We start from the raw sequence: 25261 nt of genomic DNA on the forward strand, positions 1-25261 counted from the left end.
TCTTTACCGATACGGACGCTGATTGTGTGTAACTGAGTCATTGTGTGTTGCTTGAGTTTTGTGTTTGTTTTTGTTGAAAAAGGAAAATTAATAAACACATTTTTTTTTAAAGAAAGCCTTTTAAATGCACGTAATGCAGCAGATGCTATCACTCGCTGTCAGCTGGTTCTGCTTGAGTTAAACAGCGTACATGAGCAGGTTTACGGTTATTATCTCTGCCTGCCTCCTGCAGCCCGCACACAGTTTGGCCTCTACAGCAGATCGTAGTTTGGCTGCGATTCAACAGCACTGATACGGTCTGAGAGTGTGTCCTTGTGAGGGTGAAGCCAGGCAGCGCAGCTCAACATGAACCACTTGTTGGTGAGTTTTTCTGTTTTTCTTTCTGTTTGAGGCGGAGACGGATGAACTCAGAGGGAGGATCGGTGGCCGGTGGGGTCTGACCTCTGAGAGTCAGAGGTCGGGTTGTTCTAAAGGAAGCGTTTAAAGATACGAGCCGTAAAGGATCCCTGCAGGTAGCTCCTCACCGTGGGTCGGTCACCTGTTGGTGAGGCAGTGCAGCTCAGCACGTACGCCATGACACTCACACTCAAGGTCTTCCTCACTAATGTCAGCCTTTTATCGTTCTGTCAGCCCCATAAACAGCCCGAAACGAATCACTTTCACCTGCTTTTACACCCTTAAAAAGCTTAAACTGCCAAAAAATCGGGAAAACTTGGAATAGTTTTCTGCAAAAGCACAGAAGAAAAGAGTCGTTCTGGTGTTTCCTTTGACTTTTATTTCCCTGCAGACGGTCTGAACTTGTCATGTTTCATTTGATTTGTTAACAAACATCATTTTTATACCCAGGAGAAACTAATCCATGCATTCATCTCCAGCAGACTCCATCACTGTAACTTTTAACTGGACTTCCCAAAAAGAGCATTAAACATCTGCAGCTCATCCAGAACGCTGCTGCTGGAGTTTTAACCTGGACTAAGAGATCTGAACACATCACAGCAGCTTTAAAATCTTTACTCTGGCTTCCAGTCAGTCACAGAATAGATTTTAAAAGCCTGCTGATGGTTTACAATCTGTGATCTGTTCAGAGAACATAAAGCCAGCAGAGCTCTGAGATCCAAGGACTCAGGTCAGCTGGTCCAGTCCAGAGTCCAGACTAAACATGGAGAAGCAGCATTTAGCTGTTATGCTGCAAACAAGTGGAACAAACTGCCAGTGGAGATTAAACTTTCACCAGATGGAGACATTTTTACATCCAGGTTAAAAACATTTCTGTTCTCATGTGTCTATGCATGAAATCTGCACGCTATCTTTGAACTTATCTAGACTGTTGCTTGTTTTTAATCATTTAAATGATTTTTTTTGTTTCTCTTTATATTCTTTTATGTATTTTAATGCTTCTTCCACTCCCTGCTGCAATGCTTTTATTTTATGTAAAGCACTTTGAATGTTTTGTTCATGAAATGTGCTACAAATAAACTTTATTTGATTGACTTCATGCTGCAAAAGATCAGAAAAAGGTCCATCAGAGAACCTTCTCCCAACACTTAGAGACGTTCTGACAGTGAGGAAAACAGGTGATGCAGAGTTCCAGCTGTTATTCTGTCCCATTCTTGCTCCTTGGGGCCCTGACCCAAGCCATCAGGCTAACACCAGGCTAACATCAGGCTAACACCAGGCTAACATCAGGCTAACATCAGGCTAACATCAGGCTAACACCAGGCTAACATCAGGCTAACATCAGGCTAACAACAGGCTAACACCAGGCTAACATCAGGCTAACACCAGGCTAACATCAGGCTAACACCAGGCTAACATCAGGCTAACATCAGGCTAACACCAGGCTAACATCAGGCTAAAACCAGGCTAACATCAGGCTAACACCAGGCTAACATCAGGCTAACATCAGGCTAATATCAGGCTAACACCAGGCTAACATCAGGCTAACATCAGGCTAACATCAGGCTAAAACCAGGCTAACATCAGGCTAACATCAGGCTAACATCAGGCTAACACCAGGCTAACATCAGGCTAAAACCAGGCTAACATCAGGCTAACATCAGGCTAAAACCAGGCTAACATCAGGCTAACACCAGGCTAACATCAGGCTAACATCAGGCTAATATCAGGCTAACACCAGGCTAACATCAGGCTAACATCAGGCTAATATCAGGCTAACACCAGGCTAACACCAGGCTAACATCAGGGTAACATCAGGCTAACACCAGGCTAACATCAGGCTAACATCAGGCTAACATCAGGCTAAAACCAGGCTAACATCAGGCTAACATCAGGCTAACATCAGGCTAACACCAGGCTAACATCAGGCTAAAACCAGGCTAACATCAGGCTAAAACCAGGCTAACATCAGGCTAACACCAGGCTAACATCAGGCTAACATCAGGCTAATATCAGGCTAACACCAGGCTAACATCAGGCTAACATCAGGCTAATATCAGGCTAACACCAGGCTAACATCAGGGTAACATCAGGCTAACACCAGGCTAACATCAGGCTAACATCAGGCTAACATCAGGCTAACACCAGGCTAACATCAGGCTAACACCAGGCTAACATCAGGCTAAAACCAGGCTAACATCAGGCTAACACCAGGCTAACATCAGGCTAACATCAGGCTAATATCAGGCTAACACCAGGCTAACATCAGGCTAACATCAGGCTAACATCAGGCTAAAACCAGGCTAACATCAGGCTAACATCAGGCTAACACCAGGCTAACATCAGGCTAAAACCAGGCTAACATCAGGCTAACATCAGGCTAAAACCAGGCTAACATCAGGCTAACACCAGGCTAACATCAGGCTAACATCAGGCTAATATCAGGCTAACACCAGGCTAACATCAGGCTAACATCAGGCTAATATCAGGCTAACACCAGGCTAACATCAGGTTAACATCAGGCTAACACCAGGCTAACATCAGGGTAACATCAGGCTAACATCAGGCTAACATCAGGCTAAAACCAGGCTAACATCAGGCTAACATCAGGCTAACATCAGGCTAACACCAGGCTAACATCAGGCTAAAACCAGGCTAACATCAGGCTAACATCAGGCTAAAACCAGGCTAACATCAGGCTAACACCAGGCTAACATCAGGCTAACATCAGGCTAATATCAGGTTAACACCAGGCTAACATCAGGCTAACATCAGGCTAATATCAGGCTAACACCAGGCTAACATCAGGGTAACATCAGGCTAACACCAGGCTAACATCAGGCTAACATCAGGCTAACATCAGGCTAACACCAGGCTAACATCAGGCTAACATCAGGCTAACACCAGGCTAACATCAGGCTAAAACCAGGCTAACACCAGGCTAACATCAGGCTAACACCAGGCTAACACCAGGCTAACACCAGGCTAACACCAGGCTAACATCAGGCTAATATCAGGCTTCTTCTCTGCACAGTAAAGTCTGTGAATGGAACTCTGGATCGTGGTGCCTGAAGTGCAGAAATGTTCTCACTTTCAGGTATATCAGGGCCGACTGATCTGAGGTATAAACAATGAGGTGTTCTTCGGTGCTACGGTAAAGTTTGGTGACTTGTGGGGCAGAGAAAATCCTCTTTAAACGACCAGAGGACGGTGGATGGAGGTCTAAGTTATGATTTTTGTTTTTAAGTTTGGAAAAAAGTCCTCGATTGGCCTCAAACACACTCGATTAATCTTGTTCTCAGTGTGTCCAGAGAAAAAAATATATAAAAAATATAAAAGCTGAATGTGCTCCAAAGTGTCTGATCCATAAATCCCAGCGTGGAGCTGTCGCTGGAATGATTTTATTATTTCAGAAATTCAGAATACAGTCCAGGGTTTACAGCGTTAAAGCGAAAGATCTGAGGACTTCCTCCACTTCTGTTAATAATTTTCTCTTGTTGTCAAAGCAAAGTCCACCAACTAACTCGACTGCATTAAAGTTTCCCTCAGCTGCCTGTGAAAGTTCAAAGTATCCATTCAGAGCGAGTTTAAAGCTTCTTTATGCTCTGAAAGTTTGATCATTTATTGAAACATTTCCGCGTCTGGCCGGCTCTGTGGGTCTGAGTTTCAGCTCTGAAGGACGATTTAAGGCTTAAAGCAACATTCATGCCTGTGTGCTGGTGCCGTTCCCTCCAGATGTTTCAGCTTTGCTGCACACCAGCTTCAGACAGCCTGTTGGTGTCCGTTATCTCTGATCTGTGAATGTTTGCCTTTATGAACCCACATGGTTTCTGTGTCTCTGCTTGAAAGACACGAGGCAGCAGGCGGTGGGACCCGGTCCGCCTCCCTGCTGGCTCGAGCTGCAGAGGGCGGAGGATCTGAGTGTCCCTGCAGGACTGCCCCCAGCAGGACTGCCCCCAGCAGGACTGCCCCCTGCTACCCGCTGTGACCTTGGTGGGCAGTTAAACAGGCATGTGCACGTTGTTGCTGCACAGTGCAGGAAGTGACGCCTTCAAAATAAAGCGAGGCGAGAGCAGCTTTGTGAAGGACAGTTTGAAAGGGAAGAAATGAGCCGTGCCCTCATATCAGGGGTGGAGCAGTGATTTTAAATGTTCCAGGGGGGGCACATGAGCGCCACATCAAGCCCATAGACACGGCGCTGAAGTTGGCATCCGATTTGCAAATTAAATGGATGGGCATGAAGGGCCATTTCACCGCATTTTTGCATTTTGATCGCCCTAAACTTGGTCCTGTATGGAAACTACAACTGTTACACTGCTCAAATCTGGATGGAATTATTCTAAAGAGGGTGTAGATTCATTAAAACCTTGTTTGGGATTTGTGAAACCTTTTTCTGATTTGTGAAAATTAGAAAATCTGGATCGAATTATTCTAAAGAGGGTACAGAGTCTTTAAAACACATTGTATGTTGGTGCATTACGAGGGTGGAAAAACGGGTTTATCGTTGGAAAATGTGTGGGGTGAAATCACCTTGCTGTAAAAGTAGTTGTGTCGAAACACCCCCATCCCCCACGGGTGCGACGCCCATGTCTCATATGATCCAGCTTGGTCCCTCTCACGGGTTTCAGAGGACATGTTGTCAGTCCTGTTGAAGGACGCACAGGACGAACAGTAAACAGCTCTGTCAGTGCAGGCGTGTGGAAGCTGAAAACATCCTGATCCAAACTCACATTAAAGTCATTTCTGATAAATGAGAGCCTCAGATCTGAAGCTCTGAACTGTGGGGACGGACGGGTCCATGTTAGGGAAGCTGGAGTCTTCTGAAAGAGAGAATTAAACTTTACAAAAGAGTAGGGCTGGACAACGATTAACATGTTTAATCTAATTAATCACATGATTTCCCTGATTAATCACGATTAATCGCATTTGTACGCAGAATCCAAAAATGAATCCAACAGTAGTGTATAGCTTTTAGCATTTAGCTTTATTTTAAATGTGCTGCCATATGAATGAAAGTGCCATAACATTTGTTGTGCAAACACACTTTTAACATCAGCATCTTTCTGTAGTTTTTATGTAGAAGCCTCGCTCCACTGTCTGTTTCCTTGAATGACTTGCTGCTATCAGTTGTGTGTTTTGCCTTTAAGTGATATTTTAGACTGGAACTACTACGCTGAGAAGACAATTCAACTTGGCTGTGTTTACAGATGACTTTGGTTCTGTCGACTCCGCCGTCTGGAAGAACTTTAAAATGAAAATGGCCGAGTAAAAGTTCCGTACCCTTCTCCATGTTTGGTGGATCCAAAGATTACTTTCTTTTCCTGTTCCACAGCAGACAGCAACAGACTTTTACAAAATAAAAGCCTGTGAGTAACAGACTTTTACAGAATAAAATAAATAATAAAACAGGGGGGTCCGTGGCGTAGTGGGTTGAGCAGGCGCCCCATGTACAGAGGCTATAGTCCTCGCTGCAGCTGGCCCCGGCTCGAGTCCCGCATCAGACGGCCCTGTGCTGCATGTTGTTCCCCCTCTCTATGCTAATTTTTGTTCATTTTTTTTATTTTTTAATTAAGCCCATTCCTACAAAAGAGGCTAAATGAATTAAATGTGTAATAATTCAGATGGATGAGACAAACTGAACCTTTCTGGTACAATTATTTTAAAGCTGATTTAAATCTAATTATTTTTTTTGTGCAGATTGTAACGATGATATAAACGGTGAAATGGATCATTTAACTCTCACAGTGATTGATGATTCACTCGCTTTAAAGCTGGATAATAAATGGTCAGTGAGGTCTGACCCACGCAGTCACACCTGGAACCAGCATCAGCTCTTTAACCTGGAAAACAGAAACAAATCGGTTTCTCTTCCTCTCGTCCTGACGTCTGTATCACGGGGTCACAGGTTTCAGTCTGAGCAGCGCTGAAGCTGAGATGCTAAAATAATCAGCATTCAGGCGGCGTTTCCTCAAACACCGAAACACACAGTCCAAAGGAGAAGGTGTGCAACAGCTGGGGGAAATTCAGATGCTGATCAGGATTCCTGGAGGTGGTCCTGACCACATACACAGCCAGAGTTATCAGAGTTGAGTTGGAGACAGAGACAGCAGCAAGACATTGGTGGATGGAAGTAAAGTAAAGCCGAGCGTCGCCTACAAAACTGTGAATGAAAAGAGGTCCAAGGATTCTGCCCTGGGGGGCTCCATGTGTTGGAGGAGCAGAAGGAGACATGTCAGCCAGGAGCAGGAATGTTCAGCGGTGCCATGTGCTGCAGAGTAATAATAGAATAATTATCTGCGTGCACGAGGGTGTCACTTTTAAATTTAGCCTGTTCGTGTGCCATCGAAAAGAGGAAGGACAGCCAGTGTCATCCTGTCTCAATAAAAAGGCTGCTGTTGTTTTAAATGTACAAAAACAAAACTCGGTTTCAGAAGCACAAAGAAGTGGAAGTGATACCGAGCTGGAAGAAACGAGTCAAATTCAGCAGGAACGGAACAAAAAGGTTGTAAAATAATCCGAAACCGTCTCCGTGTGCGACGCAGGTGTTGGTTAAAGTGTCCTGAAACGCCATCAGTGGAGGTTCTTATCACATAAATTCTGCAGTGGAGCTCAAATGAATGAGTTCAGAAACCAGGCTAACATCAGGCTAACACCAGGCTAACATCAGGCTAACATCAGGCTAATATCAGGCTAACACCAGGCTAACATCAGGCTAACATCAGGCTAATATCAGGCTAACACCAGGCTAACATCAGGGTAACATCAGGCTAACACCAGGCTAACATCAGGGTAACATCAGGCTAACATCAGGCTAAAACCAGGCTAACACCAGGCTAACATCAGGCTAACATCAGGCTAATATCAGGCTAACACCAGGCTAACATCAGGGTAACATCAGGCTAACACCAGGCTAACATCAGGCTAACATCAGGCTAACATCAGGCTAACATCAGGCTAACATCAGGCTAAAACCAGGCTAACATCAGGCTAACACCAGGCTAACATCAGGCTAACATCAGGCTAATATCAGGCTAACACCAGGCTAACATCAGGCTAACATCAGGCTAAAACCAGGCTAACATCAGGCTAACATCAGGCTAACACCAGGCTAACATCAGGCTAAAACCAGGCTAACATCAGGCTAACATCAGGCTAAAACCAGGCTAACATCAGGCTAACACCAGGCTAACATCAGGCTAACATCAGGCTAATATCAGGCTAACACCAGGCTAACATCAGGCTAATATCAGGCTAACACCAGGCTAACATCAGGTTAACATCAGGCTAACACCAGGCTAACATCAGGCTAACATCAGGCTAACATCAGGCTAAAACCAGGCTAACATCAGGCTAACATCAGGCTAACACCAGGCTAACATCAGGCTAAAACCAGGCTAACATCAGGCTAACATCAGGCTAAAACCAGGCTAACATCAGGCTAACACCAGGCTAACATCAGGCTAACATCAGGCTAATATCAGGCTAACACCAGGCTAACATCAGGCTAACATCAGGCTAATATCAGGCTAACACCAGGCTAACATCAGGTTAACATCAGGCTAACACCAGGCTAACATCAGGCTAACATCAGGCTAACATCAGGCTAAAACCAGGCTAACATCAGGCTAACATCAGGCTAACATCAGGCTAACACCAGGCTAACATCAGGCTAAAACCAGGCTAACATCAGGCTAACATCAGGCTAAAACCAGGCTAACATCAGGCTAACACCAGGCTAACATCAGGCTAACATCAGGCTAATATCAGGCTAACACCAGGCTAACATCAGGCTAACATCAGGCTAATATCAGGCTAACACCAGGCTAACATCAGGGTAACATCAGGCTAACACCAGGCTAACATCAGGCTAACATCAGGCTAACATCAGGCTAACACCAGGCTAACATCAGGCTAACATCAGGCTAACACCAGGCTAACATCAGGCTAAAACCAGGCTAACACCAGGCTAACATCAGGCTAACACCAGGCTAACACCAGGCTAACACCAGGCTAACACCAGGCTAACATCAGGCTAATATCAGGCTTCTTCTCTGCACAGTAAAGTCTGTGAATGGAACTCTGGATCGTGGTGCCTGAAGTGCAGAAATGTTCTCACTTTCAGGTATATCAGGGCCGACCGATCTGAGGTATAAACAATGAGGTGTTCTTCGGTGCTACGGTAAAGTTTGGTGACTTGTGGGGCAGAGAAAATCCTCTTTAAACGACCAGAGGACGGTGGATGGAGGTCTAAGTTATGATTTTTGTTTTTAAGTTTGGAAAAAAGTCCTCGATTGGCCTCAAACACACTCGATTAATCTTGTTCTCAGTGTGTCCAGAGAAAAAAATATATAAAAAATATAAAAGCTGAATGTGCTCCAAAGTGTCTGATCCATAAATCCCAGCGTGGAGCTGTCGCTGGAATGATTTTATTATTTCAGAAATTCAGAATACAGTCCAGGGTTTACAGCGTTAAAGCAAAAGATCTGAGGACTTCCTCCACTTCTGTTAATAATTTTCTCTTGTTGTCAAAGCAAAGTCCACCAACTAACTCGACTGCATTAAAGTTTCCCTCAGCTGCCTGTGAAAGTTCAAAGTATCCATTCAGAGCGAGTTTAAAGCTTCTTTATGCTCTGAAAGTTTGATCATTTATTGAAACATTTCCGCGTCTGGCCGGCTCTGTGGGTCTGAGTTTCAGCTCTGAAGGACGATTTAAGGCTTAAAGCAACATTCATGCCTGTGTGCTGGTGCCGTTCCCTCCAGATGTTTCAGCTTTGCTGCACACCAGCTTCAGACAGCCTGTTGGTGTCCGTTATCTCTGATCTGTGAATGTTTTCCTTTATGAACCCACATGGTTTCTGTGTCTCTGCTTGAAAGACACGAGGCAGCAGGCGGTGGGACCCGGTCCGCCTCCCTGCTGGCTCGAGCTGCAGAGGGCGGAGGATCTGAGTGTCCCTGCAGGACTGCCTGCCCCCAGCAGGACTGCCCCCTGCAGGACTGCCCCCTGCAGGACTGCCCCCAGCAGGACTGCCCCCAGCAGGACTGCCCCCTGCAGGACTGCCCCCTGCAGGACTGCCCCCTGCAGGACTGCCCCCAGCAGGACTGCCCCCAGCAGGACTGCCCCCTGCTACCCGCTGTGACCTTGGTGGGCAGTTAAACAGGCATGTGCACGTTGTTGCTGAACAGTGCAGGAAGTGACGCCTTCAAAATAAAGCGAGGCGAGAGCAGCTTTGTGAAGGACAGTTTGAAAGGGAAGAAATGAGCCGTGCCCTCATATCAGGGGTGGAGCAGTGATTTTAAATGTTCCAGGGGGGGCACATGAGCGCCACATCAAGCCCATAGATACGACGCTGAAGTTGGCATCCGATTTGCGAATTAAATGGATGGGCATAAAGGGCCATTTCACTGCATTTTTGCATTTTGATCGCCCTAAACTAGGTCCTGTATGGAAACTACAACTGTTACACTGCTCAAATCTGGATGGAATTATTCTAAAGAGGCTGTAGACTCATTAAAACCTTGTTTGGGATTTGTGAAACCTTTTTCTGATTTGTGAAAATTAGAAAATCTGGATAGAATTATTCTAAAGAGGGTACAGAGTCTTTAAAACACATTGTATGTTGGTGCATTACGAGGGTGGAAAAACGGGTTTATCGTTGGAAAATGTGTGGGGTGAAATCACCTTGCTGTAAAAGTAGTTGTGTCGAAACACCCCCATCCCCCACGGGTGCGACGCCCATGCCTCATATGATCCAGCTTGGTCCCTCTCACGGGTTTCAGAGGACATGTTGTCAGTCCTGTTGAAGGACGCACAGTAAACAGCTCTGTCAGTGCAGGCGTGTGGAAGCTGAAAACATCCTGATCCAAACTCACATTAAGGTCATTTCTGATAAATGAGAGCCTCAGATCTGAAGCTCTGAACTGTGGGGACGGACGGGTCCATGTTAGGGAAGCTGGAGTCTTCTGAAAGAGAGAATTAAACTTTACAAAAGAGTAGGGCTGGACAACGATTAAAATGTTTAATCTAATTAATCACATGATTTCCCTGATTAATCACGATTAATCGCATTTGTACGCAGAATCCAAAAATGAATCCAAAAGTAGTGTATAGCTTTTAGCATTTAGCTTTATTTTAAATGTGCTGCCATATGAATGAAAGTGCCATAACATTTGTTGTGCAAACACACTTTTAACATCAGCATCTTTCTGTAGTTTTTATGTAGAAGCCTCGCTCCACTGTCTGTTTCCTTGAATGACTTGCTGCTATCAGTTGTGTGTTTTGCCTTTAAGTGATATTTTAGACTGGAACTACTACGCTGAGAAGACAATTCAACTTGGCAGTGTTTACAGATGACTTTGGTTCTGTCGACTCCGCCGTCTGGAAGAACTTTAAAATGAAAATGGCCGAGTAAAAGTTCCGTACCCTTCTCCATGTTTGGTGGATCCGCCGATTACTTTCTTTTCCTGTTCCACAGCAGACAGCAGCAGACTTTTACAAAATAAAAGCCTGTGAGCAACAGACTTTTACATAATAAAATGAATAATAAAACAGGGGGGGTCCGTGGCGTAGTGGGTTCAGCAGGCGCCCCATGTACAGAGGCTACAGTCCTCGCTGCAGCTGGCCCCGGCTCGAGTCCCGCATCGGACGGCCCTGTGCTGCATGTTGTTCCCCCTCTCTATGCCAATTTTTGTTCATTTTTTTTATTTTTTAATTAAGCCCATTCCTACAAAAGAGGCTAAATGAATTAAATGTGTAATAATTCAGATGGATGAGACAAACTGAACCTTTCTGGTACAATTATTTTAAAGCTGATTTAAATCTAATTATTTTTTTTGTGCAGATTGTAACGATGATATAAACGGTGAAATGGATCATTTAACTCTCACAGTGATTGATGATTCACTCGCTTTAAAGCTGGATAATAAATGGTCAGTGAGGTCTGACCCACGCAGTCACACCTGGAACCAGCATCAGCTCTTTAACCTGGAAAACAGAAACAAATCGGTTTCTCTTCCTCTCGTCCTGACGTCTGTATCACGGGGTCACAGGTTTCAGTCTGAGCAGCGCTGAAGCTAAAATAATCAGCATTCAGGCGGCGTTTCCTCAAACACCGAAACACACAGTCCAAAGGAGAAGGTGTGCAACAGCTGGGGGAAATTCAGATGCTGATCAGGATTCCTGGAGGTGGTCCTGACCACATACACAGCCAGAGTTATCAGAGTTGAGTTGGAGACAGAGACAGCAGCAAGACATTGGTGGATGGAAGTAAAGTAAAGCCGAGCGTCGCCTACAAAACTGTGAATGAAAAGAGGTCCAAGGATTCTGCCCTGGGGGGCTCCATGTGTTGGAGGAGCAGAAGGAGACATGTCAGCCAGGAGCAGGAATGTTCAGCGGTGCCATGTGCTGCAGAGTAATAATAGAATAATTATCTGCGTGCACGAGGGTGTCACTTTTAAATTTAGCCTGTTCGTGTGCCATCGAAAAGAGGAAGGACAGCCAGTGTCATCCTGTCTCAATAAAAAGGCTGCTGTTGTTTTAAATGTACAAAAACAAAACTCGGTTTCAGAAGCACAAAGAAGTGGAAGTGATACCGAGCTGGAAGAAACGAGTCAAATTCAGCAGGAACGGAACAAAAAGGTTGTAAAATAATCCGAAACCGTCTCCGTGTGCGACGCAGGTGTTGGTTAAAGTGTCCTGAAACGCCATCAGTGGAGGTTCTTATCACATAAATTCTGCAGTGGAGCTCAAATGAATGAGTTCAGATATATTTCATTTCATTTCTTGAAAAAACAAAAGACGTTCTGGTTCAGAAATCACTTCAGGTCCGCTGGTTTGGGCTGGAAAACAGTCCCAAAGAGACCTAAAACAGTCCCAAAGAGTCCTAAAACAGTCCCAAAGAGACCTAAAACAGTCCAAAGAGACCTAAAACAGTCCCAAAGAGTCCTAAAACAGTCCCAAAGAGACCTAAAACAGTCCAAAGAGACCTAAAACAGCCCCAAAGAGTCCTAAAACAGCCCCAAAGAGACCTAAAACAGCCCCAAAGAGTCCTAAAACAGTCCCAAAGAGTCCTAAAACAGTCCCAAAGAGTCCTAAAACAGCCAAAAGAGTCCTAAAACAGTCCCAAAGAGACATAAAACAGTCCCAAAGAGTCCTAAAACAGTCCCAAAGAGACCTAAAACAGTCCAAAGAGTCCTAAAACAGCCAAAAGAGTCCTAAAACAGTCCCAAAGAGACATAAAACAGTCCCAAAGAGTCCTAAAACAGTCCCAAAGAGACCTAAAACAGTCCAAAGAGACCTAAAACAGCCCCAAAGAGTCCTAAAACAGCCCCAAAGAGACCTAAAACAGTCCCAAAGAGACCTAAAACAGTCCCAAAGAGTCCTAAAACAGTCCCAAAGAGACCTAAAACAGTCCAAAGAGACCTAAAACAGTCCCAAAGAGTCCTAAAACAGTCCCAAAGAGACCTAAAACAGTCCAAAGAGACCTAAAACAGCCCCAAAGAGTCCTAAAACAGCCCCAAAGAGACCTAAAACAGCCCCAAAGAGTCCTAAAACAGCCCCAAAGAGACCTAAAACAGTCCCAAAGAGTCCTAAAACAGCCAAAAGAGTCCTAAAACAGTCCCAAAGAGACATAAAACAGTCCCAAAGAGTCCTAAAACAGCCCCAAAGAGACCTAAAACAGCCCCAAAGAGTCCTAAAACAGCCCCAAAGAGACCTAAAACAGTCCCAAAGAGTCCTAAAACAGCCAAAAGAGTCCTAAAACAGTCCCAAAGAGACATAAAACAGTCCCAAAGAGTCCTAAAACAGTCCCAAAGAGACCTAAAACAGCCCCAAAGAGTCCTAAAACAGCCCCAAAGAGACCTAAAACAGTCCCAAAGAGACCTAAAACAGTCCCAAAGAGTCCTAAAACAGTCCCAAAGAGACCTAAAACAGTCCCAAAGAGTCCTAAAACAGTCCCAAAGAGACCTAAAATAGCCCCAAAGAGTCCTTAAACAGTCCCAAAGAGTCCTAAAACAGTCCCAAAGAGACCTAAAACAGTCCAAAGAGACCTAAAACAGTCCCAAAGAGACCCAGAAACTAACAACAGTTCAGTCCAGGCCCTCCGTCAGGAATGCTGTGAGATCTCTGCTTTGTGTTACAAAAATACATAGAGCTGACATCAAACTGTTTAGTCATTTGAAGCAAATGTTCCAGACAATCAAGGATGTCGTGCCAGAACAATGAGAGTTTTAGACAATCCCAAAATAGATGATAATGATTGGCTTCATCTGCACCACACATGAGCCATTACCTCATGTCTCTTCTGTGTTATAAAAACAAATCTCACAACGTTTTTCCATCCAAACTCTTGCCAGGTGTGTGAAATTGTGGATTTCCATTGTAATTTACAAACGTTTTCCCATTCATCCCCAGATATGACCAAATCCCCCTCCCTTTCCCATCTGCATTTAATATGCAGGCTGTTCGAATTTGGGGATTCTTGAAGACCTTTTGTATAATCTAGATATTAATTTCTTTCCACTCCCAGATTTATAAGAGATCTCTGCTTTTCATCCAATGTTCGTTTCTGTCTGTTCTTCCAGAAAGTTCCACTTCTGGCCGGCCGAGCTTTCAGCAGCTCCGCCCGACAGCTGAAGAACAAAGTTCCCGACGCCCAGAAACTCTTCCAGGTGAGAACCTAAACATGAGCTAGAAAACAAAAGCATGGGAAAACTAAACCTAAACATGAGCCAGAAAACTAAAGCATGGGAAAACTAAACCTAAACATGAGCCAGAAAACTAAAGCATGGGAAAACTAAACCTAAACATGAGCCAGAAAACTAAAGCATGGGTAAACTAAACCTAAACATGAGCCAGAAAACTAAAGCATGGGTAAACTAAACCTAAACATGAGCCAGAAAACAAAAGCATGGGTAAACTAAACCTAAACATGAGCTAGAAAACTAAAGCATGGGTAAACTAAACCTAAACATGAGCTAGAAAACTAAAGCATGGGTAAACTAAACCTAAACATGAGCTAGAAAACTAAAGCATGGGTAAACTAAACCTAAACATGAGCTAGAAAACAAAAGCATGGGTAAACTAAACCTAAACATGAGCCAGAAAACTAAAGCATGGGTAAACTAAACCTAAACATGAGCCAGAAAACTAAAGCATGGGTAAACTAAACCTAAACATGAGCTAGAAAACAAAAGCATGGGTAAACTAAACCTAAACATGAGCTAGAAAACTAAAGCATGGGTAAACTAAACCTAAACATGAGCTAGAAAACAAAAGCATAGGAAAACTAAACCTAAACATGAGGTAGAAAACAAAAGCATGGGAAAACTAAACCTAAACATGAGCTAGAAAACTAAAGCATGGGAAAACTAAAGCTAAACATGAGCTAGAAAACTAAAGCATGGGTAAACTAAACATAAACATGAGCTAGAAAACTAAAGCATGGGTAAACTAAACCTAAACATGAGCTAGAAAACTAAAGCATGGGAAAACTAAACCTAAACATGAGCTAGAAAACTAAAGCATGGGTAAACTAAACCTAAACATGAGCCAGAAAACTAAAGCATGGGAAAACTAAAGCTAAACATGAGCTAGAAAACTAAAGCATGGGTAAACTAAACATAAACATGAGCTAGAAAACTAAAGCATGGGAAAACTAAAGCTAAACATGAGCTAGAAAACTAAAGCATGGGTAAACTAAACATAAACATGAGCTAGAAAACTAAAGCATGGGTAAACTAAACCTAAACATGAGCTAGAAAACTAAAGCATGGGAAAACTAAACCTAAACATGAGCTAGAAAACTAAAGCATGGGTAAACTAAACCTAAACATGAGCCAGAAAACTAAAGCATGGGAAAACTAAACCTAAACATGAGCTAGAAAACTAAAGCATGGGAAAACTAAACATTAACATGAGCTAGAAAACTAAAGCATGGGTAAACTAAACCCAAACATGAGCTAGAAAACTAAAGCATGGGAAAACTAAACCTAAACATGAGCTAGAAAACTAAAGCATGTGTAAACTAAACCCAAACATGAGCTAGAAAACTAAAGCATGGGAAAACTAAACCTAAACATGAGCTAGAAAACTAAAGCATGGGTAAACTAAACCTAAACATTAGCTAGAAAACTAAAGCATGGGTAAACTAAACCCAAACATGAGCTAGAAAACTAAAGCATGGGTAAACTAAACCCAAACATGAGCTAGAAAACTAAAGCATGGGAAAACTAAACCTAAACATGAGCTAGAAAACAAAAGCATGGGAAAACTAAACCTAAACATGAGCTAGAAAACTAAAGCGTGGGTAAACTAAACCCAAACATGAGCTAGAAAACTAAAGCATGGGAAAACTAAACCTAAACATGAGCTAGAAAACAAAAGCATGGGAAAACTAAACCTAAACATGAGCTAGAAAACTAAAATATGGGAAAACTAAACCTAAACATGAGCTAGAAAACTAAAGCATGGGAAAACTAAACCTAAACATGAGCTAGAAAACAAAAGCATGGGAAAACTAAACCTAAACATGAGCTAGAAAACTAAAATATGGGAAAACTAAAGCTAAACATGAGCTAGAAAACTAAAGCATGGGAAAACTAAACCTAAACATGAGCTAGAAAACTAAAGCATGGGTAAACTAAACCTAAACATGAGCTAGAAAACTAAAGCATGGGAAAACTAAACCTAAACATGAGCTAGAAAACTAAAGCATGGGTAAACTAAACCTAAACATGAGCTAGAAAACTAAAGCATGGGAAAACTAAACCTAAACATGAGCTAGAAAACAAAAGCATGGGAAAACTAAACATAAACATGAGCTAGAAAACAAAAGCATAGGAAAACTAAACCTAAACATGAGCTAGAAAACAAAAGCATGGGAAAACTAAACATAAACATGAGCTAGAAAACTAAAGCATGGGAAAACTAAACCTAAACATGAGCTAGAAAACTAAAGCATGGGTAAACTAAACATTAACATGAGCTAGAAAACAAAAGCATGGGAAAACTAAAGCTAAACATGAGCTAGAAAACAAAAGCATGGGAAAACTAAACCTGAACATGAGCTAGAAAACAAAAGCATGGGAAAACTAAACCTAAACATGAGCTAGAAAACAAAAGCATGGGAAAACTAAACCTAAACATGAGCTAGAAAACAAAAGCATGGGAAAACTAAACCTAAACATGAGCTAGAAAACTAAAGCATGGGAAAACTAAAGCTAAACATGAGCTAGAAAACTAAAGCATGGGTAAACTAAACATTAACATGAGCTAGAAAACAAAAGCATGGGAAAACTAAAGCTAAACATGAGCTAGAAAACTAAAGCATGGGTAAACTAAACATTAACATGAGCTAGAAAACAAAAGCATGGGAAAACTAAAGCTAAACATGAGCTAGAAAACAAAAGCATGGGAAAACTAAACCTGAACATGAACTAGAAAACAAAAGCATGGGAAAACTAAACCTAAACATGAGCTAGAAAACTAAAGCATGGGAAAACTAAACCTAAACATGAGCTAGAAAACAAAAGCATGGGAAAACTAAACATAAACATGAGCTAGAAAACTAAAGCATGGGAAAACTAAACATAAACATGAGCTAGAAAACTAAAGCATGGGAAAACTAAACATTAACATGAGCTAGAAAACAAAAGCATGGGAAAACTAAAGCTAAACATGAGCTAGAAAACAAAAGCATGGGAAAACTAAACATAAACATGAGCTAGAAAACTAAAGCATGGGAAAACTAAACATAAACATGAGCTAGAAAACTAAAGCATGGGAAAACTAAACCTAAACATGAGCTAGAAAACAAAAGCATGGGAAAACTAAACATTAACATGAGCTAGAAAACTAAAGCATGGGTAAACTAAACCTAAACATGAGCCAGAAAACTAAAGCATGGGAAAACTAAACCCAAACATGAGCTAGAAAACTAAAGCATGGGTAAACTAAACCCAAACATTAGCTAGAAAACTAAAGCATGGGTAAACTAAACCCAAACATGAGCTAGAAAACTAAAGCATGGGTAAACTAAACCCAAACATGAGGTAGAAAACAAAAGCATGGGTAAACTAAACCTAAACATGAGCTAGAAAACTAAAGCATGGGAAAACTAAACCTAAACATGAGCCAGAAAACTAAAGCATGGGTAAACTAAACCTAAACATGAGCTAGAAAACTAAAGCATGGGAAAACTAAACCTAAACATGAGCTAGAAAACAAAAGCATGGGAAAACTAAACCTAAACATGAGCCAGAAAACTAAAGCATGGGAAAACTAAACTTAAACATGAGCTAGAAAACTAAAGCATGGGAAAACTAAACCTAAACATGAGCTAGAAAACTAAAGCATGGGAAAACTAAACCTAAACATGAGCTAGAAAACTAAAGCATGGGAAAACTAAACATAAACATGAGCTAGAAAACTAAAGCATGGGAAAACTAAACATAAACATGAGCTAGAAAACTAAAGCATGGGAAAACTAAACCTAAACATGAGGTAGAAAACAAAAGCATGGGAAAACTAAACCTAAACATGAGCTAGAAAACTAAAGCATGGGAAAACTAAACCTAAACATGAGCTAGAAAACTAAAGCATGGGTAAACTAAACCTAAACATGAGCTAGAAAACTAAAGCATGGGAAAACTAAACCTAAACATGAGCTAGAAAACTAAAGCATGGGAAAACTAAACCTAAACATGAGCTAGAAAACTAAAGCATGGGAAAACTAAACCTAAACATGAGCTAGAAAACTAAAGCATGGGAAAACTAAACCTAAACATGAGCTAGAAAACAAAAGCATGGGAAAACTAAACCTAAACATGAGCTAGAAAACTAAAGCATGGGTAAACTAAACCCAAACATGAGCTAGAAAACTAAAGCAAGGGAAAACTAAACATAAACATGAGCTAGAAAACTAAAGCATTGGAAAACTAAACCTAAACATGAGCTAGAAAACTAAAGCATGGGAAAACTAAACATAAACATGAGCTAGAAAACCAAAGCATGGGAAAACTAAACCTAAACATGAGCTAGAAAACAAAAGCATGGGAAAACTAAACATAAACATGAGCTAGAAAACTAAAGCATGGGTAAACTAAACCTAAACATGAGCTAGTAAACAAAAGCATGGGAAAACTAAACATAAACATGAGCTAGAAAACTAAAATATGGGAAAACTAAACCTAAACATGAGTTAGAAAACTAAAGCATGGGAAAACTAAACCTAAACATGAGCTAGAAACCTAAAGCATGGGAAAACTAAACCTAAACATGAGCCAGAAAACAAAAGCATGGGAAAACTAAACATAAACATGAGCTAGAAAACTAAAGCATGGGTAAACTAAACCTAAACATGAGCTAGAAAACTAAAGCATGGGTAAACTAAACCTAAACATGAGCTAGAAAACTAAAGCATGGGAAAACTAAACCTAAACATGAGCTAGAAAACTAAAGCATGGGAAAACTAAACCTAAACATGAGTTAGAAAACTAAAGCATGGGAAAACTAAACCTAAACATGAGCTAGAAAACTAAAGCAAGGGAAAACTAAACATAAACATGAGCTAGAAAACTAAAGCATGGGAAAACTAAACCTAAACATGAGCTAGAAAACTAAAGCATGGGAAAACTAAACCTAAACATGAGCTCGAAAACAAAAGCATGGGAAAACTAAACCTAAACATGAGCTAGAAAACAAAAGCATGGGAAAACTAAACCTAAACATGAGCTAGAAAACTAAAGCATGGGTAAACTAAACCCAAACATGAGCTAGAAAACTAAAGCATGGGAAAACTAAACCTAAACATGAGCTAGAAAACTAAAGCAAGGGAAAACTAAACATAAACATGAGCTAGAAAACTAAAGCATGGGTAAACTAAACATAAACATGAGCTAGAAAACTAAAGCATGGGAAAACTAAACCTAAACATGAGGTAGAAAACTAAAGCATGGGAAAACTAAACCTAAATATGAGCTAGAAAACTAAAGCATGGGTAAACTAAACCTAAACATGAGCTAGAAAACTAAAGCATGGGAAAACTAAACCTAAACATGAGCCAGAAAACTAAAGCATGGGTAAACTAAACCTAAACATGAGCTAGAAAACTAAAGCATGGGAAAACTAAACCTAAACATGAGTTAGAAAACTAAAGCATGGGAAAACTAAACCTAAACATGAGCTAGAAAACTAAAGCATGGGAAAACTAAACATAAACATGAGCTAGAAAACTAAAGCATGGGAAAACTAAACCTAAACATGAGGTAGAAAACAAAAGCATGGGAAAACTAAACCTAAACATGAGCTAGAAAACTAAAGCATGGGAAAACTAAACCTAAACATGAGCCAGAAAACTAAAGCATGGGTAAACTAAACCTAAACATGAGCTAGAAAACTAAAGCATGGGAAAACTAAACCTAAACATGAGCTAGAAAACTAAAGCATGGGAAAACTAAACCTAAACATGAGCTAGAAAACTAAAGCATGGGAAAACTAAACATAAACATGAGCTAGAAAACTAAAGCATGGGAAAACTAAACCTAAACAAGAGCTAGAAAACTAAAGCATGGGAAAACTAAACCTAAACATGAGCTAGAAAACTAAAGCATGGGTAAACTAAACCTAAACATGAGCTAGAAAACTAAAGCATGGGAAAACTAAACCTAAACATGAGCTAGAAAACTAAAGCATGGGAAAACTAAACCTAAACATGAGCTAGAAAACTAAAGCATGGGAAAACTAAACCTAAACATGAGCTAGAAAACTAAAGCATGGGAAAACTAAACCTAAACATGAGCTAGAAAACAAAAGCATGGGAAAACTAAACCTAAACATGAGCTAGAAAACTAAAGCATGGGTAAACTAAACCCAAACATGAGCTAGAAAACTAAAGCAAGGGAAAACTAAACATAAACATGAGCTAGAAAACCAAAGCATGGGAAAACTAAACCTAAACATGAGCTAGAAAACAAAAGCATGGGAAAACTAAACATAAACATGAGCTAGAAAACTAAAGCATGGGTAAACTAAACCTAAACATGAGCTAGAAAACAAAAGCATGGGAAAACTAAACCTAAACATGAGCTAGAAAACAAAAGCATGGGAAAACTAAACATAAACATGAGCTAGAAAACAAAAGCATGGGAAAACTAAACATAAACATGAGCTAGAAAACTAAAGCATGGGAAAACTAAACATAAACATGAGCTAGAAAACTAAAATATGGGAAAACTAAACCTAAACATGAGTTAGAAAACTAAAGCATGGGAAAACTAAACCTAAACATGAGCTAGAAAACTAAAGCATGGGAAAACTAAACCTAAACATGAGCCAGAAAACAAAAGCATGGGAAAACTAAACCTAAACATGAGCTAGAAAACAAAAGCATGGAAAAACTAAACCTAAACATGAGCTAGAAAACAAAAGCATGGGAAAACTAAACATAAACATGAGCTAGAAAACTAAAGCATGGGTAAACTAAACCTAAACATGAGCTAGAAAACTAAAGCATGGGTAAACTAAACCTAAACATGAGCTAGAAAACTAAAGCATGGGAAAACTAAACCTAAACATGAGCTAGAAAACTAAAGCATGGGAAAACTAAACCTAAACATGAGTTAGAAAACTAAAGCATGGGAAAACTAAACCTAAACATGAGCTAGAAAACTAAAGCATGGGAAAACTAAACCTAAACATGAGCTAGAAAACTAAAGCATGGGAAAACTAAACCTAAACATGAGCTAGAAAACTAAAGCATGGGAAAACTAAACCTAAACATGAGCTCGAAAACAAAAGCATGGGAAAACTAAACCTAAACATGAGCTAGAAAACAAAAGCATGGGAAAACTAAACCTAAACATGAGCTAGAAAACTAAAGCATGGGTAAACTAAACCCAAACATGAGCTAGAAAACTAAAGCATGGGTAAACTAAACCTAAACATGAGCTAGAAAACTAAAGCAAGGGAAAACTAAACATAAACATGAGCTAGAAAACTAAAGCATGGGAAAACTAAACCTAAACATGAGTTAGAAAACTAAAATATGGGAAAACTAAACCTAAACATGAGCTAGAAAACTAAAGCATGGGAAAACTAAACCTAAACATGAGCTAGAAAACTAAAGCATGGGTAAACTAAACCTAAACATGAGCTAGAAAACAAAAGCATGGGAAAACTAAACCTAAACATGAGCTAGAAAACTAAAGCATGGGAAAACTAAACATAAACATGAGCTAGAAAACTAAAGCATGGGAAAACTAAGGACTAAACAGGAACTAAACACCAAGACAAGGATAAACTAAAACATGATAAAACACAAAACTTATTTTATAAAATATATAATAAAAAAATATAAAATATAAAAATATATAATGTAATATACGTTTATATAAATATTAACGTATTTACTCTGGAATCAGGAATATTAGAGGACACAGTTCCAGCTGGATAAAGCAGAATTTACACAGATTTGTGTCTCATAAACAGTTTTGTGGAATCACACGACACATAACTGTCGTGTTTGTTTAAAAAGAAGCATTTAGTCCACTTTGAGTCTTTTACTGCATCATTAAATAAACCCCATCTGTTTTCATTACAACCAGTTATCTATTGCTCAACAAATGAAAGAGAAAAGCAGAAATCTGCATGTTTCAGAGTCCCAGATGTGGAAAAAACGAGGGCTTTGGCTGCTGCAGCTGCTGTGTTTGAGTGGTACATTCTGGGAATAATTTTATCCGACAGTTTATTCCACAACAAACTCAGGTTTTACAAGCTTTTTCTTTTTTTAAATCCTTCTCATGCGTGACACAAAGATCCAGATGTTACTGGGTCCCGTTCTTAAAAAGGGATCCGAAGCTGCAGAGTGAACGATTGATGGTGTTATAGGTGAGAATATGATGTTCAGGAGCATGTTTGGGCTCCAGTGTGAGTCCAGGTGCCTTTATTCAGCCTCTGAAATTAAACCAAAAAGCTCCTGGAAATCCATAAAAGCATAAAAGGAACATCAGAGAAGTTTGTGAACCTTAAAAAGATGTTGCTTCTGACTGCCTTTGTTATTCACATTCCCAGGCCTGAAACTTGCTTTGGTTTCCTGCCCTGCACCACAATGTTTTGCCTTACAGTCCTTTAACATTTTTGTGGGCTTTTAACAGCATCTTTGCGGCCTCTTTAACCCGACCACACATGCGTGTGTACGGCTGTGCACGTGCAGGCTTTACAGGGAGATTTATCTGTATGCCAGCTGAATCCTCTGGTGTTGGGTTGAATATCACTGAGTGTTACTGTGAGGTTTTATAACATTTATGACATCAGCGATGCTCTGTTTTCACCAGATGTTTCTTACTGTTACAGGCGGACAACGGCCTGCCAGTCCACGTGAAGGGAGGAACCACCGATGTGCTGCTGTACCGGGCAACCATGACTCTAACCATCGCAGGTAACCTGCAGAGAAGTGGACCGATAACAGCAACATGCAGATAAATGAGACGCAGCATCGCTGTCATGTCCCCAGATTAAAAGTGAACGTAAAAAAACTTTGAGCCGTAGAGCTGGAAACCAAAGTCGTAAAGCGCGGTATCTCAGCCTTCAGGTGCTCAACGGTGGGTTTAAGTGCCCAGGAGTGCTTCAGAACAAGTCAAAAACACATAGGCTGTGTTCGAAACCGCCTACTACTCCTACTACTCATACTAAATTTAACTTTTTTAAGTTCCCGGATGCATACTAGATTCTCTGAAATGTTGGGTATGCATCATGAGGTTACTACTCATACTCAAACTACCCAAGATGCAACGTAACGTGACGTCGCCGATCGTCATTTCCTGTCAAAACGGCAGTTTCAAGCTAGCTACAACGAGGGTAGGTTTACTTCCTGTTTTCAAAACAAAAGCACCAATTGTATGGTAATGGCTTTCCCTATGATAAAAGGCAACGGGTATTTTATTTTGTGAAAATAACCGGAAGTGCGTTAGCTCACTGCGGCTAGCTTTAGTAGCGCCGAATTCGTGGGAACTAAATTGTAAACAGCCGGTATTTTGTCAGGTTTTCAACACGTTGGGGATCTAAACGACTACTTTCTCTCCTGAAAATGTTTCAAATGTTGCTAAAGTTTACAGAGTTTAGAGCTTAAGAGAAATCAGCTTCAGGCCGGCTGATTTCGGCTCGGGCAGGAGCGAAATGCATTGTGGGTAAACGCTCTGCATACTGTCTGATCGAATGAGTATGCAATGTAGTGTGTAGTATTTAGAAGGCGGTTTCGAACACAGCCATAGTTTTAAGGTTCATAGACTTCTCCAGTGTTGCTTTAGTGCTAAGCTAGTGCTAAGCTAACCAGGAGTGGCTCTTCAGCTTATCACCACCAAACCCCTCCAAACTCCAAATGTGGACTTTTATGGCAAATTCACAGAAATGCTTTGAGTCTTTATGACTCTCTGAGGTTATTTTTCTGTTAGTTATTTTCTTCCTTCGGGCCCTAAATCAATAAATTCAGGTGTTGTGATTGTTTCGCCATGAGAACAACAGAGCTGTTTTTTTTAATTTGCCTTTAAAAGATGTGAATAAGAAAAGGTGAAAGCATGAAAATGGAGGTTGAGGCGCCCCTTCTTTTAAGAGGACGGTCGTCCAGACACCCAAATGGGGCATTTTTGCTTATTTGGATGGCTCGATGACCACTACTACCCAAAAGAGAAGCTTCTTCTTCCTGGTTCTTGATCCAAAACTAAATGAGTCCAGTTGCCTTTTATCCCTTTAAAAGGGAGGAATTGGACTTGGCTTTTAGTGCCCCGGTGGATTTATAGAGGAAGTATGTGTTTGGGTGCGGTTAAATACGCGTTTGTGATTTCTCTACAGGAACCTGCTACTCTCTTTACTGGCTGCTCGTCGCCTCGATGCCTCAGAAGAAGGCGTAGAGAAGAAAGCTGATGTCTGTTGTGTGTGATTCCACTTTATTTCATCTCCATCCGTCCTCCAGCAGGACGACGATGCTTATGTAAAAACCTGTACAAAAATTAAACTCGTTCAGAGATCGTCTCTGTGGTTTCTGACTGGTGTCTACAGCACAGAAGGAATTTAATTCCCACCGTTTGGAGGCAAAACATCTGGTTAGCTTCTAGCTTTGTTGGAGATGTTTCAAACCGACTCTCAGCCAGGAACATCAGTCTCACTGGAATAAGTGTTCCTTTCAAAAACAAGTTAAAAAAAACAACAAATAAAAGACGTTTTTGCTTGAAATAAGCAAATAAATCTGCCAATGGAACTAGTGAAAATCGGCTTGTCAGGATTTCTTGAAATAAAATGTGATATTTGGGACTTTTGAGATAAAAGTGATCGTGAAATTAGCTTAAAAACCTCTTCAAATGTCAAAAAAAGCTTGTTTCATGTGATATGTGACTCAAAACTATTTGTTTTCAAGACTTTTTCATTTAACAAGATATTCCAGATGTATTGTCTTCAAACAAGTCCCTATATCTGGCTGAAATGGTACTTGTTAGGCAGTTGTGTCTTATATTAAGTGTAATGAGATATTTTGACTAGAAATGAGACAAATATACTTGGTAAGACTTAGATTTTTTACTACACATGAAAGGAGATAATCTACACATGTCAAAGTTAGCTTGGTGTACCTAAAGGCTAACCTCTTACAACATCTTCTTGTGTTGCGATCCAAGCATCATCGCTCCAGGGTTGGATGAGAGTCCGTGTCGGTCCGTCAGTTTACACGAGAGTTGTAAGAAAATATCTGACTCATCATTTGGGTCGGACTAAAAAAAAAAACATGCTAATCCGACAGAAAACATGCTGTTGGAGTCAAATTTTGGCTCTTTTTGTTTGCCTTTGTGGCCCAAAGTTCTTCATGTTTTCACTCAAACAGAGACG

At 40.8% G+C, this 25261-nt stretch overlaps 1 protein-coding gene across 1 annotated transcript; it reads left to right on the forward strand.

Annotated features, from left to right (window-relative positions):
• Positions 1 to 251: 251 nt before the first annotated feature.
• On the forward strand, positions 252 to 24415 carry cox7a1 (cytochrome c oxidase subunit 7A1). Its single transcript, XM_075474294.1, has 4 exons — positions 252 to 360; positions 13975 to 14061; positions 22742 to 22826; positions 24236 to 24415. The coding sequence occupies exons 1-4, from the start codon at positions 346 to 348 to the stop codon at positions 24292 to 24294; spliced, it is 246 nt and encodes an 81-aa protein (XP_075330409.1). The 5' UTR covers positions 252 to 345; the 3' UTR covers positions 24295 to 24415.
• The last annotated feature ends 846 nt before the right edge of the window (positions 24416 to 25261 follow it).

The sequence above is a fragment of the Odontesthes bonariensis genome, chromosome 9 (genome assembly GCF_027942865.1).
Source record: "Odontesthes bonariensis isolate fOdoBon6 chromosome 9, fOdoBon6.hap1, whole genome shotgun sequence".
In the NCBI taxonomy this organism is placed as follows: Eukaryota; Metazoa; Chordata; class Actinopteri; order Atheriniformes; family Atherinopsidae; genus Odontesthes; species Odontesthes bonariensis.

Bases quoted from the DNA above. Each gene is read 5' to 3' on its own strand.
- cox7a1 (XM_075474294.1), top strand. The intron at 14,062-22,741 runs GTGAGAACCTAA...TTACTGTTACAG, and splicing joins ACGCCCAGAAACTCTTCCAG to GCGGACAACGGCCTGCCAGT. The intron at 22,827-24,235 runs GTAACCTGCAGA...ATTTCTCTACAG, and splicing joins CATGACTCTAACCATCGCAG to GAACCTGCTACTCTCTTTAC.